Consider the following 21134-nt stretch of genomic DNA (forward strand, 5'->3'; position numbering starts at 1 on the left):
ATAAATAAAATGAGAACTTACTCTAGAAGACCACCGGGGTAACATAAATCAGGTTCTTGGAAAAATACAGATTTATACAATAAGAGAAGCTGTGTTTCAATCAAAGTCTGATCATTCAAGATAAGTATACTGGAAAATGAAATTTTCTGCTTTATTTGATTTCTTTAGGAAATAATCTCTTTGTTCTCTGTTTCTCTCCAAAGTACCAAAACATCCACCCCAAAAAGAAACAACTAAAATCTCCCACTGTTCTCTTACTGAACACAACTCTTTTCTCCCATCTCTGAAATCAAAATTTCTTACAGTAGTTACTTCATCCACATTGTACAGTAAATATGCTGCTGCTGCTACAGTGCTCTAACATTTCAATTTGCTTGTGATATTTTCAACATTTCCCTTAAGTTCTTTATAAGAATATACAAAAGAAGAAAACTGTCTGTTTACTGAACAATAAAACATGAACTCTATCCTCCCTCTAAACAAAAGCTTCATTAATCTTGCACAGACTTCAGTTTCTTATTGTATAGAAAACAAAAAACCCTATAGATGTCTGGAAAGGTATCCTGCAATGAGAAACTTCAGGATATTTATTTCATTTCTTAGACGGAAAGTAAGGTTGGAACTTGATCATTTCACATAATACCTTTTTGTAAGGTGCAGACACAGACATAAAATGTGGTGTGTGGAGATTCAAGTCAAGTTGGGAAAAAAACACAACTTCTTTTAAGCAATAGAAGTAATTAGCTATCAAGATAACTTACCATAGAAAGTAGCAAGTCCATTAGCACGGAGTCATTAAATCAAAATTTAATGTCTCTCTCTAAAAGACACACCCTAATATAAGCACAAACTCTTGGCTTTACAGCATTCAGTCACTGAGAGTAAGAGAGTCAAGTCCCTGTACTCCAGAACCAAACCCCAAAGGTGTGGGAGTTGTACGAAGCTACAGCAGGCCACTTGGCCAGCAGCAGCATAAAACTGTAAGAGCAGCCGGTCCATTCCTCTTCGGCGACATTTCAGTGACAATTTCAAAAGCTGGCCTTTCTCTCAGATAACACTCACATGTTTAAACTACTCCTCATGTTCCTCATTACGACAAGAGGAAAGCAGACCCACTACTAACTTGTATGGGGATACATAGGGAAGCCCTTTTAGGATAGTCCATTACACACACGGAAACAAACTAGGGTGCTTTTTTTTCTTTTTTAGCATTCTCAAACCACTGTCTTTTAGTCATTTTGAAAATCCCAAGGGAAGCAGTGGTGAGAAATAATCAGTGCAATCAAATTGTATTGACTACATGAACTGTGGAACAGGCCCTCACTGCCCCAGAGAATTAAAACGGCTTCAGCAAGGATCCTTGATGGTGGATCCCTCTGTTGCCCATACAACCAGTCAGGACCAAATCAGTCAAAGCCCAGAAGCACATCAGCCTTCTACCCAATCCATGGGAGCAATACACAGATGGCAAAAGTAAATTCCATAAGCCCTATGAAGGGCATAACAGTTAACTATACTTGAAATTATGGATGGTCACCAACTGGGACACTGTACCAGCATAAGATATGTACACTTGTAATGATGACTGCACTCTTCAGACCACTTGTTATCCAACAGTTATCTTCAGGGATTGTTTATACTTAAAACTATTCACTTACACTGCTATTTCAGACTTAACGTAAAATATTAGCATCTACATTTAATGCATTCTGGATAACATTTGACTGAAAGAACAATCTGCATAGGAAAAACTACAGTAAAATGGACATATCCTGAAATGGATTTCAAGAAAGCAAATTGCCACACCACATTCTTGTATCCTTCAAGCTATGACAGTCTTGTCACCATGGTATTTCAAGGTTTGATTACCAGCTACAAAGAAAAAAAAGGGGTTTTTTTTGGAGCATATTTATCAAACCTTAATGTTTGTAATTTTTTTATTGAGGAATTAGCAACAACAGATATATTGCACCCTACAAGTTCTTTAAAAGTTTATGAAGATTTGACATCAGTGGCAGACCCATTTACAGTATGCAAGAAGGAAAATAAACAGATCAGGAAACAGCAAGCGCTGGATATTTTCAGTGCATGATCTAACTCCAGAAAACAAAAGAACCATTTTTCTTGCACTGCAGTTTGTCACCCTCCCAGCACAGACTTGTAGATTTACACAGGAGGCAAGACAATCCCAATCCAATCTTAAAATGTCTCAATCATTCAGTCTTTTTCCTTGACCCAACTTATCACTTATCTTCACAGCTCACAGCAGTTTCACCAGGATGCTCTGTCTTCAATTTTTTATGAGATGGCTCTCCCGGGAGAAGAGACGTGCAATGCTCTAAGGATCGTGCAATTTCATCAATTGTCCATTTGTCTTCGTAAAGGGCATGCTCCTCTAGCGTAAATGGCCCATGTTTGGTTCGGGTCAGCTCTTGCATAGTGGCACAGGTAGAGAGTTCTACAGTAAAGGAGAAAAGAGGATTTTAAAAAAAGTGCATGGTCAAGTTTAACGATTTGCAACTCACTTAAAATGTATTTTTACATGTAGCCTTCTACATTATTCTGCTTTGTTTGAGGAGGAAAGTTCATGAAGATTTATCACTCATTTATATCTTCTTAAATTTGAGCCAAGGAATTCCTTTGATTTCAACACATCTCCAGTGTAGTAAAGAGTTCAAAATCTGACAGAAAGTTGTCAAAAGGTTTTCCAGATTTAAATCAGAATGAAAAGAGAGGAAATAATGACATAAGTTGTAAACAGAACATTCTGTATGCACAAGTGACTTAGAAGACGATGTACTATTTTTCCACAGACTTTGAGGTCTTAGCACTTCTTGCCTTCAAGGATTTTTGACATTTTTATCCTGTGCCACCTATCAGGATAATATAATCTAAGATAAGGACAAATAAAAAATATAAACAAATGCTCTACTATTTAAATAAATACCAGTAGGACAGAATTACATAACGAGGGGCTACAAAACATAACAGCAACCAGAGCTGACTTGTAAGCAGACAGGTATACTAAAACATTCTCTCCCTTTCTGATGCAGGAAGATTTTTACTGCATTTTAAATTTCTGAAAAGAAACCAGCTGAGGACAGACTTTATCTTGGTTTGTCATTAAAGGACTAAACATAAGCCAGTATGCTCAGAAGGCAGTAACAGAATCTTTAACTTGCCTAAGCACAAATAACAACATTGAAATTCATAGGGTTATCCCACATCACTTGCTTGCTTGATCTGCAAATGTATCATTTAAAAAAAAAAAAAAATTGAAATGGATTATCTGTTCTCCATCATGCAGTTTGATAGATATAGAGCACAAGACAAATAACCCTGTGGGAAAGAAAAACCATTCACAGTTCAGGTGAAAGAGAAAGAAAACACCAGAAAAATCATCACAAATGTAGAAGTCTTTCCAGCAGATAGGGTTTATTATGTGCATGGTAATGTTCTGTGCAATCTGTTTTCAAAATGTGATGAGTAACGTTTAAAAAGACAGTATCTTTCTTCTTCTTCTCACCCTTAATCTGAGTTAGCTTTAACATATGGAGGAGGGAAAAAAAAATCCCCACCTTGCCTTGTATTATCTTGCTCAGTGCTACTACTTGCTCCATTTTTATCCCCCAGCCCCCAAGGTCCTCTGGCAATTATTTAGCCTTCAGTCCCCCATGCTCCCAAGGAAAATACCTTAGTATATAAAAACAAGTGATAGCACTACAATTCTGCAAAATAACACATAGGTCTAGTTACTGGAGATAGAAAAAATGATAAAATTTTTCCATAAACAGACACATTCATTCCTTAAACTGTCATGGTTTTTTTCATGCCTACCTTTGCCAATGTCACTGACCAGGCTCCTGACATAAAAGCCACCACCACATTCAACATCTGGAATGTTAATAGTGACATGGTAAATTGCCAGTGCAACGTGAAATCTACTTTACATAGAAACCATGCCCCCACATAAATGTAAAAATGCACTAAGCAAACAACTCGGTGATAAAATATTTATAGGATGCAACATCAATTATTCATCCTGTAACATATGTGCGGGTGAGATTGCTAAGCTAGACAGGAGGGAAAGCAAATACAATGGCAACTGAACTAACTCACTAGAAATTAAGTACTTGCTGTGGTATGTTAACAAATGCTTCAGTCCTATTCTTTTCAAAGGTTTCAGAAGGTTGTTTCATATTTCTAATTATGAAAAGTTATTTCAAGTATAGTCTAAAATGACTATTAATGCTTTTAAGATACTGCACACAGGCAGCTCCAATAAAATTTTAAAATTCACCTTTAACTTTCCCTGCTCTCTCAGCCCTTCCCTTCCCACTCTGTCAGTGATCAGCTGCTAGTCACTCAACCATAAAGTAAGGACTGAAGTTAACACAGCACTGAGTTCTGTCACTCATACCTGCTCATCATATAATATCTGGTCCATCAGAGGACTATGGGTCAACTAAGTAGCTGATCGATGCAAGACATTATCTTGACCTCACAGTAGCATCAAACATTTACAACAGTCTCTCTGATTTATTTATTAATGTGCTGCTTAATGTACTACCCAAGTTTCTTCATGTATGGCAGAAGGAAGGATAAGATCCTGCCTCCTCAACCGAGAAAGAGGCCTGACAGTAACTGATACTGGTCCTTGTTGCACCCTGGGAGAGATGCCAGCAGGCCTGGGCGTCTGGGCAAAAGAATGGGCAAAGTCAGGCAAGCAGACCTGAGGAAGGAGGAGTGAGCTGGAGGTTGCGAAACCATGGACAGATGCAAATAATCCCCTGACCAGCCTCTCAGAATTTTCCCTCACAGAAAGATTACATATAATCAGCTTAACTTAAAACCAAAATATGGTGCTTTTACTGCAAAGTGAAAGTCTCTGCACATGGGCTCACACCAAAATAAGTAGCTGAGGGAAATGAAACCCATTTCACTATCTTATTCCCATTCTGAGTGTAAATAAGCACTAACAAGCTGGGAGCATCACTCTGTGTAATAATCTTTAGCCTTTACCCAGCGTGAACAGCGGTGGCTGGAACTGTTGGAGGGAGAGGCTGTACACTCTTACTGGCCGAGCAGGCTTTGCTTCAACTGCTTCTCCTCTCTTCATCAGAGTTGATAGCCTTTCTCCATCCTTCTTCAAAGCAGAATAGCTGATCAGATAGAGCATGAAAATGTGTGTCATACGGTTGTAATAGAACAAGCTTCCCATCCTCCAGATCCTGTTAATATTGTACTACAGTAGCATAGATTTTACCCTTCTAATCCTCTCCAAGTGCTCGCAAAAAGAAAAAAAAAAAAAACCACTAGCAAGTGCTTCTGAAATCTCTTGGACACAGAATCATCTCATTCGCCAGTAGTTATATAAACTGGAAAACGAGATGGTCCTGTATTTATCTCTTGCTGTACAGATTTAAAAGTGTTTCATCACTCAATTTGTAGTTTACGAAAACAAAGGGTTTCTATAAGGGGTACAACACCTGCAGTTGCCTCTAACATCCTGTCTCTCAGAAGTCTGCAGGGCGTACTCTGTTTCAGTGTCATGTTGAGCTGAGCACTGGGAGCTGCTCAGGCAACGCCTGTAATTCTGCCTTGCACCTTTACTCATCTCACACCACGGTCTTCCCTGAACAGCAACTGCCAAGTTATGTGGCCTTGTTCTAGGGTGTTTAGGGGACCACTATAGAACAAAAAAAATTAATTTCACTGATTACATGAAAGTCTATCCAAAGCTCCAACTTTGATCTTGACAGAAAGATGACCATAGAAAAATCAAAAAAGATCTCGCTCAAATTAGCAGAGGGCAATTTGAAACAAGTCACATGAAGCAGAACATCCACTGAATTACTGACCTTACAGCGCTCGCATTGGAACCACAGTAACTGACCCATTGCAAATGCAAAGGAAAGCATGTTAGCTTAAATCACCATAAAAGCCATCTGTCACAAGCTAAGTGCTTGCACGTTGCCAGCTACTATGGCTCACCTGATAGAAGAAATTTGCTAAGCTACAGAAGCTCAGTCACTAATCACTCATTCATACTCTTAAGTTTTCAGAAAACTAATTCAAAGTCATTTAAGGCACTTCCACACAGATGTCAGTAAGCCTCCTCTTACCCAACAACTAAAATTAAAGACTCGGAGCTTTGCTTTCTAATTGGAAGACAGGACAGAAGCCACCAAGCCATGCAAAGCTGTTCAAGACTGCTTTGCTACTTTACATTTACCTTAAAAAAAAAAAAAAAAAAAAATCAGACTCCAGGTTACCATTTGTGTTCCATGTTCAAATGGGCATGACCTGCAGTTGCAAATTTTAAACTCCTAAGTCTGCCTTGTCTCTATCCTCTTGCCAAAATGTGTCTTTTTATTTCTGAGCGAACTGACTTCTGTTGGCAAGTCCTGACAGCTGGACACAACTGCCAAGAGTGTCTGAATATTGCGGAACTTACAGTGGAGGAACCTGCATTATGTCCCCTGTGAACTTTTGCAGCACATTTTCAAGATCTCCTTTTGTTATCTGGTCTGTAGAAAGAAAACAGTAAGTATGTTAGCATTGATTATTCACATGGCACTAATGGCATCAATCACGTTCTGCAAACAGATACAAAGAAGAGTTCCCTCTCATCTGAATTTAGATTAGAAAAACACCAAAGAAAAGAGATAAAAACCAGAATGTAGGTAGGAGTGTGAATTATCACAAAAAGAGTGGAACAAACTGTCCAAGGTGATTAAGACAGTCTGGTTGCTTTCAGAAGGGCAGAAATCCCAACATACACAGTTTTCTTTTGCCATTTCTCTCTCTTGGGACTGCAAACTCATTTTTCTTGGGAACCAGGCAAAAACTACAAAATTTGTCCTATTCTAATTTTTGTTAAAGGACCAAAAAGAATAAAATGCTCATCTAACCTTGGCAACTTCTCTTTAAGAGTACCTAACTGTGGGGAAAAATACAACACATTATTAGAGAACAAAAGCATCGTGTTTTTTTTCTCTAGTGAAGAAAAAGACTGCATCTAGAACAACACATCAAATTTCCCTATCAAACAACTAACTTGCAAATGCACACCAGGGTATTGTTATACATTAAGTAAGGCAATTTTACTGAAGAAATTCTGTAAAAGAAAGATAGCTGCTTTAGGCAATCCACTCCCTTTTAAGAGTACACATACAAATCTGTCCCACTTTTATTAGAAGGCTATAACCTAAGTAGCTGATTGCATTGGTCCTTTGAAATACTGTTCAATAGAGATGACATTCATTCCTAATTTGTTTAGAGAGTACAAACATGAGATCTGTAATCACAATGCACTTCAGTGCATTTCTACTGTCTAGGACTTGACTAGTCCTGTTTCTCATAAGTTATATTCAATTAGTGTCACCCTGCTAAGTCAACAGCATCCTGGAACATAAACCAATCAAATTTATTTATTGAGCCTTCATTATGTTTTGGAACAGACCTTTACTTGCAAACCTTACAAAACAGATGTACTTCATGCTATAAGTAAAAAAGAAGAGGTTTCTTTCCACAGCAGCTTTGGAAGACAGCAATGTGGTACCTCACTTTTGCAAAGCACACTTTGCAGCCTCAAGAGCAGATGTTGTCCCTCGGCCCAGGCAGCTGTCTCAACAAGTGTCATTAACAGCAAGGTTGCAAGGCACAAAAGTTAGTCAGGGATGCTGAGAGAGACCAATGTACATCAGAATACGGGGTAGGAGGAACAAAATCAATTGTATAGTAAGTGTGGATCTTCTTCTGAAGAGCTTCTTACATGGTTATTTCAGTCTTCTGTTTGTATTGCTCTAGTTTAGCAACATATCACAAGAAAACTACATGGCGGAAAGTTAGCACAACCCAGCTCTATGCTGGTGATCCTGTCAGCTTTCTTGTAAACCCCAGGTTGCTTCAGGCTAGAATTTAGTATTTAAGATCTAAGCATAAGTGTCACTTGGGGCTCTCTTTCAATTTTCACCCCATGAACTGAATTTGTGGCTAGGGCATTTAATGAGACACCCGAGTTCAGTTCCTGCTCTGATCTCATATTCCTCTGATTGAGAGGTTATATCTAGCCTCTGAGGAAATCACTCCTGCTATAGGCAATCTCTACCTCCGGAAAAAAAAAAAATTCCCATGTGAGGAATGATGTATTAAGCCATTAACAAACAAAGTTGTGTAGTGTGTTATCAAAGTAAGTATTTACAGATGAGTTTGCTAAGATCTAGAATAAAACATATTTGTCTTCTGCGATATATCATGGCACAAGCTGGCTAGTATTACATTCTGAAAACCTAAAAACGTGTGCTTTTCTTTTTTTTTTTTCCCCCTGCATGCACTGCCTTTGTGTTAATGGACTATACTGGATGCTTGCCCTTTCTTAGAACACACAAGCTGGTGGAGCTTTCACCCAGCTCTCAGTCATAAAGGAATGCCCTGCTAATCTGATCCCAAACAAACAGTTGCACTATGTGTAAACTGTGTATTTGTCCCAGGCATCAGATTGGACTCATGGCTCTGCAGGGCACACAGCCCACACTGGGAACCAGCTCCTTCACCGCCTTTCAGCTCCCACAGTCACTACATCCACAGCATGGCGGGGGGGGGGAGCGGAATGCAGTCCTGCTGCCCCAGAGAACCATCTCCTTTTAGGCCCTAGGCCCACAGGTCTCCCTCACCTGACTGTCAGCTTGGGTTTAATAGGTTAACAGCTTGCCTGGTCAGCAAGTTTAGGGAAGCATTTGGACTCAACCCTCCATCAAGCATGAAATATGAACACACGCACACATAAAGGCTAATTAGCATCAACAGTCCCAAAACTTTCCCCATTTGACTTCCCTTTTCCACTCCCTTAAGAGTAAAGGGTTGAGAGATGTTTCCGCAGGACACATCTGTCACAGATCCTAACTACCCTTGCTACCGAGAGTTCGCCTACTCTTTCCCCAATATCCCCATCGCAAATACCAAATATCCTCATCTGTTATATCACAGAGCACAAGTTTTTGCTAGAAGCTGGACTTAAACTGCAGCTCTTTGCCCTTTCAGGGAGCGGCATGGCGGCTGTCAGCCTGTTTCACAATGATTTCAGTGAGGACTGTCGAGGTTTGGCCTATGGGATAATTGCATCCCATGTTGTTACCCCAGGAGTAACGACAGCCTTAGCTTAGAACAAAATGATTGCACCTGCTCTGTGAGTACACTGTTTAGAATACATTCAATGCAACACCGTTTTCTATATTTCTTCCTAAGCCCTTAGACCAACAGTGTGGTTATGTGATCTCTGTACAAGCTATGCATCTTCCAATGGACTATTCCTTACAATTCTATCAGCATCCCAAAGCACCCAAAACTTCAGTTCTCCAATGTTTCTAAAAACATTGAAAATAAGCCTATTAGCTTCCAACATGAAAATTTTTAAGAACAGTTGTGCTTCTGAACACTGGTGACTCTTGATTGATTTTCCTGCTATAATCATAAAAGAAGTTAAAGTTACCAAACCAAAAGGCGCCAACTGTGCCACAACCTCGAGAAGCCTCCGCTGAAGGGTGATACTGCCCTGCACTTGTTAACAAGCTACACCAAAACAGAACACAAGAATTATCCATGACAGTCCAACAGAACTATAGCAGATGACCTCAACTCAATCTGGCCCAGCACAAATTATTTGCAAACAGACAAGTTGAATGCTGAAAGGACTACTTTTTTCAAATTATTCAGGTAGCTCTATTAAACATATATTTCAGCGTAATCAGCAGACACCTGCAGAAAATCCTCGCGAATTTTGTTCTCCATGTCTGGATACAGTCTGTAGGCAGCTGGGAGGAAGTGGGTTTCAGAATGCACATTCCTGTGTGTAGTTACAAACATTAAAAAAAGGGCTACAAACATTAATGTGTTCAAGAAAGCATGAGAGGAACACTAAATGCTACTTGCTTCCAAAGTCAGCATCTGATAGCCTGGGAACAGTATGAAACAATAACCTAATTTCACGTGGAAATGCAAACTCGTTGTCTGATAAGAAACAAACAAAAAACTATGAGAAGTTCAGGAGGGGTTAAAGCCCAGGAGCTCTCTTCAGTACATCCTTTCATTGCGACTAACTGTAATACACAACAGTTTGCTTTCTAAACTGCTATCTAGGGACACTTTGAGGACTAAAATGTAACACTTTCTTATAGTTAATATAGCAGGCAACTTTCTGCAGGCACTTTCCTCTTGTGGTCCAGTGGAGTCATTCACGAAGAGTTTTATATATCTTGCAAGCTGGTTTAGTGCCCTTTCTCTGCACTAAGGCCCAATCCTTGATGCTGCTGGCACTGCAGGATTTATATTCCCTAGCAGATGCTCTGCTTCTCCCAGGATCCTTGTAGGTGTCAAAGGAAAGCTGAAATTCAGCTCAAATATTTGGTTTGTCTGTTCTTGGAGTACCAGTTAGGGTTACAGATTAGGGATGGTGGGCCACCCAGAGAATCCTGCAGAAAACCAAGCTGCTTTGGAGAAGACACTGGAAAAGATGAGAAATACCTGCTTTATTAGAAGAGGAGGAAGGAAGAAAATAGAAAATACACAGGTAGCATAGAGAAAAAGGAGTATGCATGTTCTCTCTTTCTTCTTTCTGAAGAATTCAAATCTGACTGATTTGCACCAACACGGAAAGCAACGGAGACCAACTTCACGAGCATTTCTTTCAGCCGTCAGCTTCAGCAAAAGGAAACTTTGTCCAGCACCCAAAACTGCACTGCTCCAGCAATGCTAATATTGCTCTTCAAGAGACCACATGATGAACTCGATCATGCAACTGATCTCAGTTTAAAAAGATACACAACACAAAAAAAGGGGGTATTTTTAACCCAAAGCAGTTCTCCAAGCACACAGTCTAACAGAAAGCTAAACCACCATAACAGAGGAGGTAGTGCAGAGGGTGGGAACTACTATAACAAGAGCTCCCAGTGAAAGAAACATGCATGAAAACAACACTCTAAATTCTGTCTGCAGTAAACAATACAAAATAAAAAAGCAAAACTAGTGTTTCAAGAAAAGATTTTTTTTTTAAATTAATTGACCGTGGGAGTTGCATCTACTTAAAATGATTATTTCACAGTTTATATGTGAGCAAGTATCTGCAATGAATACCACTCAGCGCAGCAGAACCACAACATTCCACTTTCTGAGAGGTATACATAAAAACCAAGAAAGTGTTCTCTCCAACCATCATGAAGTGTTGGCAACTCTAACACCACGTGGATGCTCAGTCCTTCAGAAGCTTAGAGAGAAACTTAGAACTTGATCCTTAAGCAGAAGCAAATGATCCAACATCTCTGAATAACATTACCTAGTAAATAATACTATTTAGAATGATCCATCAAGTTAATATGGACAAGAAACTCACACTTGCCTGCCTCATGAAAAAAGAAAAACTGCACAAGAAAGGAGATTGGGGGTAAGAGGTGGAATCCAAGCTACCTTTTTCATCATGCTATTAAAAAAAAAGATAATTTACTTCATGTACCTATTACCAGGTACCACAAACAGTGTGGGACCTGTAGAGTTGCTAAGCAACCAGTTACCTACTGGTTTTTTTTCTTTTTTCCCCAGGTTGTGAAAGAACTAATGGCAAATACATTTGGCGTGTCCCTGGTCAGTTCTGTGTTGTTTCTAAGACGCCCTGGGTATTGTGGAACGTCCACTCCAACAAAGCCACACTCAGGATTAGTCCTGAAGCCTTAAACACTTGCACTGTGCTCTGTGGGTCAGAAAAGTTCATTTATTAAAATTGCGAGGACACAAACTGCAAGCAATAGCAAGCTTTGGTAGGTGAACGTATGTAGAAAGTAGTTTATGCCATCCTCGTTTTATGTTGAGCGGTCTGTAGTTAAAGGGACGTCCTAGAGGGAAGATCTAAGTACTTTATTCCTCTGCTGGCCTTGAAGGGTGTTACTAAAAGAGCACTCACGGGACTATACACTGAAAGAGGAAAATTTTACTGGACATAGCACATCATTTGTCAGCCTGTCAAAGATTTAAAATGACACAGTCCTGCCCAATTCTATTTTCTCCCTTGTAATCTAATGCCTGGTTTGGTTTTTTGCAACAGAAATGAACACTCGCACTGGACATAATTGCATGAAGCAGGTCTGAATTATATGAGCATTGAAGTTGAAGATGAAACAATCTTAGTTTGATTTCACATTTAAACTTAACTCACAGAGTCCCAAACATCTCTTGCACTTTTCTATGATAGAGACCATTTATGCCTTCAAATTACATCAAGTATATAGATATATTTATGCTTACCATAAGGTTTTTCTTCAGTTACTTTTCCTGTAGCATCTAATGTATCAGTAGCTTTGCCCAGTAGTCCAATGGCAGTGTACTTCTGGGAAGAAAAAAAGAGAGATCAGTAAGTCAGGTCTTCAAGGTTGCTCCTTTTTTTTTTTTTTTTTTTTTTTTTTTTTTTTTTTAAAATAAAGACTGCAACTACCAAGTACTTCAAATCAGGACAGGAAGGATAGTATCTTGTCCTGGTTTCGGACAAGATACTATCTTGTCCTGGTTTCTGTCCTAGCTGAAACCAGGACATATCTGAAGAGTCAATCCAGGAACTTTGGGTAAGCAAAAGTAAAGATGAAAAGACATGGAACTAAACAAAAAGTAAATCCTGCATTACATGCGCCTATGATTTCAGTTTTAGAAACCCCAGGAAGAAGCAACATGGAATCTAATTTTTACTATAAATACATCAATACCATAAAGAAAATAATAGGGTGGTAAAATCAAAGTCTCTGTGGGGTGTCACATGTCATTGTTGAAGCAAGGCACAAAAAGTACCTTTCGCACACAATTTTTCTGTTCCTTCACAACGTTAAAAACAAAAAAAAAAAAGACACAAAGACCTTTACTTGTGAAAGCAAAACACCCACTTCCAAGGCAAAGCATTACAACGGTTCTGTCATGAAATGCAGTGATATGCAATAGCCTAAAGCTAGAGTTTAGAACATCTGGAATCTGGTAAGGACCTTGCAATCAGCACAAGGAGCGCAAGGCCACTGAGTGACGTCTCTGCTCATCATGGGTTCTCCGAATATTTCTGTTTTGGGGTTTAGGCTTCCCATGAACCAGCTGTCCCGTGTCTTTTCACAAGGCTGCCAACACATGAAGACTCACTCTGTAACATGAGTTTGGGTCAAGTTTGGAGACACCTTCAGGTATTAAAATCTGTGGTTTGATCCACTGCCTATCCCATTCCATTACATTTCCCTCAGCCCTATGTTAAGTCCAGGCGCCTTCAAAGTAAAGTATTTACATAGCCTGGGAGAGAAAAATCAAGGCGTTCCACACGCCTAACTCCCAGTAAGGTTTCAATGAACTTACTTCAAACTGAGCTAATATAAATTTGAACCAAGTCATAAAAGGATGTATCTTCTAGAAGTTGGTTGACCAAATTCTACTGGAACACATCCAAACAGGCATAAGCACTAACATTTTACTCTTTGATGCAATGCATCCTTTTTCATGTACTTGCGAAGTACAAACAAGCTCAAGTAATAATAGCGTAGGCATATAAATCACACCTACAAAATGGGACTACTAAGACGTGCCTTGATTTTGTTCCATGTGACAACCTGCCACTTCAATGTATTTCTTCAAGCAACTGCCATGAAATGGAAGCAGCAGGAATAGTCAGACCAAAGGCAGTGGAGTGCAGACTTTAACATAAAAATAACTGTATTCTTTGCTCACCACATTAAGGCTACTTTTTTCCTAAATACTGCAGATGTCTGAATCCCCTGATAACTCCACAAAATTAGGCATTTTAACATAAAATTCTTGAAGTTTACTTACTTTTGGAATGCATGAAAAAGAAATGAAAGGAAGAATGGATGAAGGCTGCTTCACAACAAATATTTAAATAAACTTTAAAGTATATTACCAGCTTTTAGGACCATAAAATTGCCTGCTTTCCAAGACATTTAATGATCTAGTTCTTAACATTTAATAGCATAGCTAGAAAGAGACACTATTCATCAACTATTCTAGAGGTTAATAAAAACGTGAGCAGATCTTCATAATTCTAGCATGATGAATGATCTTAGCAGTTCAGTAAAACTCTAAATCTGAAAGTTTGAAACCTCACACACCATCTTCAGATGTTTCCAAATCAAAGTACTGATACTACTTCAGTTTGAATGACTCTCTTCCTCTTAAATCTAGTTTTGGCTATCTTGCTTCAGGTTGTCTGTTACAATAACATGTTCTATTTGACCTACCAGCAACAGAGAGATAATATCATCTGTTTATATGTAAACACAAAGTGTATGAACAATACAATCCAAATCTCAACACTTGACTTCCCCTTTAATTTCTGCAAAAAGGGAAAAAAGCCATCCAATTTGTAAAAATAGTATCCTTAAAAATGAGTCACAAATCCCCATTCCTTACAGGAGCCTTTAAAGAGTCACAAAAGACTCAAGCCAGCAATGCAATAATCCACAAAGGCGGCTATAACAGGTCAGGAAATTAAGAATTACAGTTGGTTTATGATCAGTCTCTGGAGTGCCCTTGGGTATCTACAATTATATATCAGAATTCTTACTAGCCACTTAATAGGGTTTACCTCCCCTTTGTTAGCATGCAGGACCTGGAGCTTGTAGAAGATAACATGACAGTCCAGACTTAATCTATTGTTTCTCTTATTTTGTGTCAAAATTCAGCATTAACTCTCTTTAGACTCTAACTCACACTGCCCTCAGAAGGACCCAATGGATTCAAAGTCATTTAATAAGTCTTTGGTGACCTTTTCTCACCTGTGTTGGCAATCATTTATTTCTTTCAGTTTTATAAAATACATCCATGGGCATTCTTCCTGTACTCTCAAATTACAAATCACTGCAGGAACACAGACAGCAACTGCTCACAAGCACGCTGCCTTCAACCCACTCAGCCTGAAACAAAAAAAGCAAGGTAGTAGGTGTTGCAGGCAGTGGAAAAGCCTAGCAAATGCAGAGTGTGACAGAAAACATCCCTATATCGGCAGCTCGTCAGTGAACACTCTGCCAATCAATAGCCCCTACGTCCTTGCCCCCTACTCATCTCAAGAGACCAGGACCCAAACCATTTAAAGATTAAAAGCAGTACCTCAGCTTCCTTATGGGATTCCACAACATGCAAGTGTAGCGCATTAAAAGCTAAGATCAAGCATTCCCAGACACAACTTGCAAGCACTGCAGCATCATGCATTAATTCCAACTTCTAATGGTGGTCTGCATGGTCCCAAAGCAGTGCCTCACAACTGTACAACAGTACAACAATCCTGAGGGCATACAGACCTTCCCAAAACAATCCTGCATTAGGGAACGGCTACATCTCTCAGTCGTCTAGAAAACCATTTTCTTGACATTATGGCAACTGAAACAAAAGGCAGCAAAGTGATCAGAAGCCCTCAAGTATAAGCAACTCTTTCATTCACACTAGTGAGGAGACAGCCTTAAGAAGATACTTTACAGTGACAAACCACTGCACTCTGTCAATGATAATGCGAAAACTCTGTCACACAGACTGGGGGATGTGGTGGATGCAACCTCAACAAGACCGGAAAGACAATGAAGTGCTTTGGCAGTCATACATTTGCTAACATACCCGTGACTAGAAAGAAACATGCCATAAAAGCCAGGACTGGAGAAAGAACAGGATTACAGGAACCCGTAAGAAACAAATTAACAAACCCTCTAATAAATCTGACAGATCTTGGGAAGAGGAATTTTGTTTTAGAGTCACAACCACAGGGCACAGTCAAAATTCTCACAAATAATAAACCATATGATGTTTACAATAATGTTTTAGGAAGAGAATAGCTATCATTTGGCTTTTTTATTTCATATCCGATTTCAGAGAAATCCTTATACTAACACAGAAAGGGAAAGTATATCCATAAAAAGAGAGAGAAAAAGGCAAGATTTTATCAGTATACATATTTAACTGTGAAAGGAGGAAGAGGAGGACAAGGAAGAAGAATCCCCTCCTGTTAGAGGGGCTGTACAGCCAGCACAGCTATCAGCGGCACAACCCACCCGGGGGGGCTCCTGGAGGCTGAAGCCCCTGGGCTGACTGCCAGGCATGTCTGCCCCACTTATCAGTGCAAATGCCAGACCATGGAATGCAGCTTCTCAGTTTTAACTGTTAATATATCAAAGTTTTATTTGGAAAGAAGCCAGAGACTTGAAATCTTAAATTATAACATCTTTTAAAAGCTTTTTCAAACATGGAGAAGCAACACTTTGGAAGAGCTAGACAGAAACACAAGTAATTATGAAATAAGGTCACTAGTAGCTGTCAGGAAGGTTTTAAGATGGCTCCCACTGCAAGAATTTCCCAGGCAAGCAAGCTCTCTGGAAGAGGCAGTTCGTAAGAGTTCATCCAAGGATGACCCATTTTCTAATCACAGCAGCAACTGAACACAGAAGTGTAAAAGGAAAATAAATAAATAAAGGCTACAGTCCCCAGTGCAAGAGACTGAAAGCTGCGAAAGAGAAGCCATATTTGATAGAAACAGAAAGTCAATTTAGTAAACTGATGTCTGCATGTGACTGACAAGTTTGAGGGAACATGAAACAAAACAAACAAACAAACAAACAAAAAAACAAGTGCTCTAGAGAACCTGAAGGAAATCAGAGCGAGCACACAGCAGGCAAGCACTGATCAGAATTAGTGCTCCTGTGCCAAACCCATTCAGTCTGCACGCTTGATGCGAGCGCTTACATTTTTGTAGACTTAGGCCACTGACATAGTGAAGAAGTCTTAAACTCTCAGTTTTACAGTGACATTCAGTTTGTGCGTAATGATTTCTAAAGCACAACTAAGGTGCTCTGGATTTAACATTTACATAACTTATATTTGTTGTTTGCGTAACATTAGCAGCTACCAGTGGTTTCCAGTATGCTAATCATTCACCAAACCAGAGGAGTACATGAGGTAGACAAATAAGCTGGAAAAAAAAAAGAGGGTTGCCATAGTTTCAATTATTTTCCAAAACAAAGCACTCTCACTAAGCAGATTCCAATATATTAAAAGCACAGAGCCCTAATCTCTTAAAAGCAGGTTGCACAGAGGCAAAATAAAGACTGCAGGATGACGGAGGAGTTCCACATTTTACAATAGAGCAAATTCAAAATTATGCAACACCAAACATGTCCTCTTAATAGACACAAACATTACAACTTCTCTTCTCTACCATTCTTTTTTTTTCTCCTAAAAGAAAAAGCTGACTTTGTGCTAAGCCTGCACTAAATTTTATTTACTGCTAGATGCTGTAATTGTACTGTCATTGCTGAGGAACTATCTGATCTTTACTCTTGGACTAACAGGATTTTCTGACCTCTTATGTCAGCTTATTTAAAAAGTTCAAACATACGGGGTGACTAGATTTTCAATCTGAAGCACCAGAACCACCTGTAATAGGGGAACCCACAGAAGACACTTCACCTGGAGTTCAGAGAAGCTTTAAGGTGGTAGCTAAAAACTGTAGTAAGTTTAATTTTGGTGCAACAGGGAGGGCAGGAAAGGGGGTGGGAGGGGGAACAATCCCAACAGTAACAGGAACACTAGGTCACCTGAGATAGCACTGTGGCCACACATCACTTACAAACACAATACAGACTCACAACATCCAAGAGGGGATGCAGGCTAACGTGCAAAAGTGGCTGCTTGTAACCCAGTCTCTTTATGCAAACCTTTCTGATACTTGCTCTCCGTGGAAACCTATCACACTCACCAAAATGTCTCAGGTTGGCTCTTAAATTTCATCTTCAGCTTCAATACCTGTTCTTTACCTGTTTTCTCATTCTGTCTTCCTAGAACCTACACCACAGATTATACAAAATAAACAAAGATGACCTTCAACTTCTATCTGAGAAACAGAGTTTTAAGGAAATTCATAATTCTCTGCCCAGAAATATAAGACAGTACTTCCAGAGGGGTAAGACTTCATAGGTACATACATATTCACAGACAAAATTGAATGCCTGAAAGCCTTTAGGTGAATTCAAAAACACTGCTGAGGCTAAGATGCAGTAAATTCTAAAAGGCAGTGCTAAGAGCATCTCCAAATTACTAGAAAGGAACGCTACAGAAAACAAGGCAGAATGGCTAGTTTAAATCTGTTAACATCTTTTTTCTTTTCTGTGATTTTTATTAAGAAAGAGAAAAAAACCTTGCCATGTTGCAGTCTTGATTTTTTTTTTTAATGAATGCAAGCAAGAACTGTACACGTAGCACAGACATACACACAATTATAGAAAAGTCAAGAGGAAAGAAGGTGACACTGACCTCATGAATGGAAGAACAGAAAAATCACACTAGAGTATGCTCTTAAAATATTCTGCATTTTCAGAGGAAAGAGCTTCTGCAGCACAATAGGTGCAGTCTCCTCAAGATTTTCAACAGTTTAAAAAAAGTGTGAATATTAATAGAGCATGAAGCTGAGCTATTAATAGATTAGGCCTCTGGGGTGAGCATAGAAGAGACTCTAGCAATATACAGCATGTTAAGCCAGCTTACTAATGGTATCACTGCAGGAAAGTGTATATCTATACTATTTAACAGCTGCTTCTTCTACAACTTTGTTTTGGGGATACTGGGCAGGGCAGAAAAGCATAGATATTCAAATCAGCCTCTCCTCTTCTTATGATTTGTTACCAAAAAAAGCAGGTTAAAAAATGTATCATATATTTTGCAGTAACAGGTAATTAAACATGCTGACAGCGTGTAACATGTAAGGGGCACATTTAAGACCATTTTATCCAGCTAACACTTTAGTCCTTCCTGATTCCTGCATCCTCCACTGCGCAGGCTTAACATTCTCTCAGTGCATCTTGTTTTGTACAGACACCACTTCAAGTTTTGATAACACCTTCTACACATTCTCAAAACACATCAAAACCAACATCATTCATGCATTTTCCCAGCCCTTCTTTTATATAAGTATTTTCCTTGTGACAAAATAAGGAAGACAACCATACTTTCATAAACTGACATTGATCTCTAGTTAATATCTTGAAGCATTCAGGGAACAAGAAATTTGTTGTCAGTAATGTAAAATAATACACACAGGATAGAAACCAATGCTAAGTTTGCATAAACAACAATGGGTCTCTGAACCAACCTCCTCTGCTCTGGAAAGAGGTCGTGGAATTACAATAGAAAGTTCTGGTTCTGTGAAAACTTTCTCAGGTGTCAGTAGTGGTTAAAAAAAAAAAGCAAAGTATTATAGCAGTACTTGGATATAGCTTTTACAGACTACAGACATAAGTAGGACAAGTTTTATTAATAGACATGACATCTTTGCACTGTATTGTGCAAACACACAAAGAAGTATTCCTTGAATGTTTGCACAATACCATAACAAATACCATGTAACAGAAATGTCAAGACTTCTTTGTCCTATACAGAAATGTCAAGACTTCTTTGTCCTATACCTGTATTTCAGGAATGTAATATACTTCATCTAACGCACAAAATGGTAACTACATGGGTGAAATTAAGCAACCACTACATATCAAGAAGAATTCACCTAGCCAGTCTACAAGGGCTGAAACACATCCATCTGCCCGTGGGTTAACATCTCTCACAAAACAATCACTCCATCTCCGATCTGCCGGTCCTGTTCCTCAAGGGAAACCTATAAAACACCTTCCAAAACAAGCCAGGGAACTAAAATTCATAACTCCACTGGGTTCAGAAAAAAAAACATGGGCTCAATAGAGATATTGGATTTATGGCACACTATAACGTTACCTCACGCTAACCCCTTCACATGCCACAACGTATAATCTACCAGGCTCTCTCTTTCCCCTAGGAGATAACCTTATCATCTCCTTCTTTCCTCTCCTACCTCCCTTGTAAGGAAACAATAATTTCTTTGGGCTTGAACAGAGGCAAAGTAATGACATTTTGTGTAGCTACAATCCACTTTGCTTAAATAAGCAGGTCACATACTGCCCTCTTTTTTGTTACCTCTTCCATCTCAATACAAAAAGAAACTCAGTCAGACCCTTCGTTATTGTGGATGGGATACCATAAACAAAGAGGTGTGAGAACATAAAAGGGCATGAACCACAGAGAGAAAAATGAGAAGGTGTTGCAGATGAAAAATTTCCTAGGGAAAGAGCTAAAGAGCAAACAAACTACTTTGACTTGGATTCCTCCAAGACAAATATAGACAGTTGGATATGATAATACTGCTATTCAGAAGCAAAAGCCCAACTAAAACCACAGACGAACACAAGCAAGATGGGATCTGAAGAATCATCAAGCAAGCAGTAACAGTCCCCCTCGCCTTGTGGCTGGCAGCTTGGCCAATCGGTTGTGAACAAAACCTTGCTACCCCACACAGGAGATAAATTATTTTCTTACTCTATTTTCTTAAAGCAGGTAATAAAATGCAGCCCATCTGTGTGGAACAGTCTTGCGGTCTTACCAATAACTGCTTCCCACACAGAATTGTTGGTATACCACACTCACAAGCATTAACTACTTTTTCTTTCAGAAATGGTCTAAAAGATACCTACTTCACTAAACTCTCAACAAATCTGAAGTACACTTACTTTTAAAGTCCATGGCTTCTATTTTAGATCTGAGAAAGGGCTTGCATATCCAAATGCCTAGTTTTCCATACTATACTAATTAGTCTAATAAAAAGTATTACCACTACCCACAAATCTTACCCTTCCAAGAGAATGTTAAAAATATCAGAATATGAAAAAGAAAACAGAACACATCACTATGCACTGCATGAATAAGTAGTTTTGGTTTTACCAGCTGCAAAAGAAAGCAAGATGAAGCAGAGAGCTCAGCTGGTGATACTGTAGAGAAATTTTTAAGATTAAAAGTAAGAGCACACACCACCAAGAGGATCCTTCAAAAGGAAAGTCAACTCAATTTTCTTGCACTCGTAACTCAAATATACGAACTGGAGCACAAACTGCTTTTGAAATACTTTAAAAAACCCCAAACAAACCACAGCGAGGTTGTTTAAAAAGAAAATTAGAATTTCCAAAGAAATAGCGCTTACACCATCATGGTGCGCATGTTAATGTGCAAACACACAAATGTTGGCAGAAGAATAGAGGTGTCAGAGATGC

At 39.0% G+C, this 21134-nt stretch overlaps 1 protein-coding gene across 1 annotated transcript in view; it reads right to left on the reverse strand.

Moving 5' to 3' along the window:
* Positions 1-1807: 1807 nt before the first annotated feature.
* The window catches only part of TRUB1 (TruB pseudouridine synthase family member 1), a 29725-nt gene continuing 10398 nt past the window's right edge, over positions 1808-21134 (reverse strand). Inside the window, exons 4-8 of the mRNA XM_050899117.1 lie at positions 12295-12376; positions 6458-6530; positions 5023-5162; positions 3838-3894; positions 1808-2458 (exon numbers count right to left, since the gene is read on the reverse strand). Coding sequence (XP_050755074.1) covers positions 2244-2458; positions 3838-3894; positions 5023-5162; positions 6458-6530; positions 12295-12376 — 567 coding nt within the window. The 3' untranslated portion in view covers positions 1808-2243. The remainder of the gene's footprint in view (positions 2459-3837; positions 3895-5022; positions 5163-6457; positions 6531-12294; positions 12377-21134) is intronic.

The sequence above is a fragment of the Gymnogyps californianus genome, chromosome 6, assembly GCF_018139145.2.
Source record: "Gymnogyps californianus isolate 813 chromosome 6, ASM1813914v2, whole genome shotgun sequence".
NCBI lineage: Eukaryota > Metazoa > Chordata > Aves > Accipitriformes > Cathartidae > Gymnogyps > Gymnogyps californianus.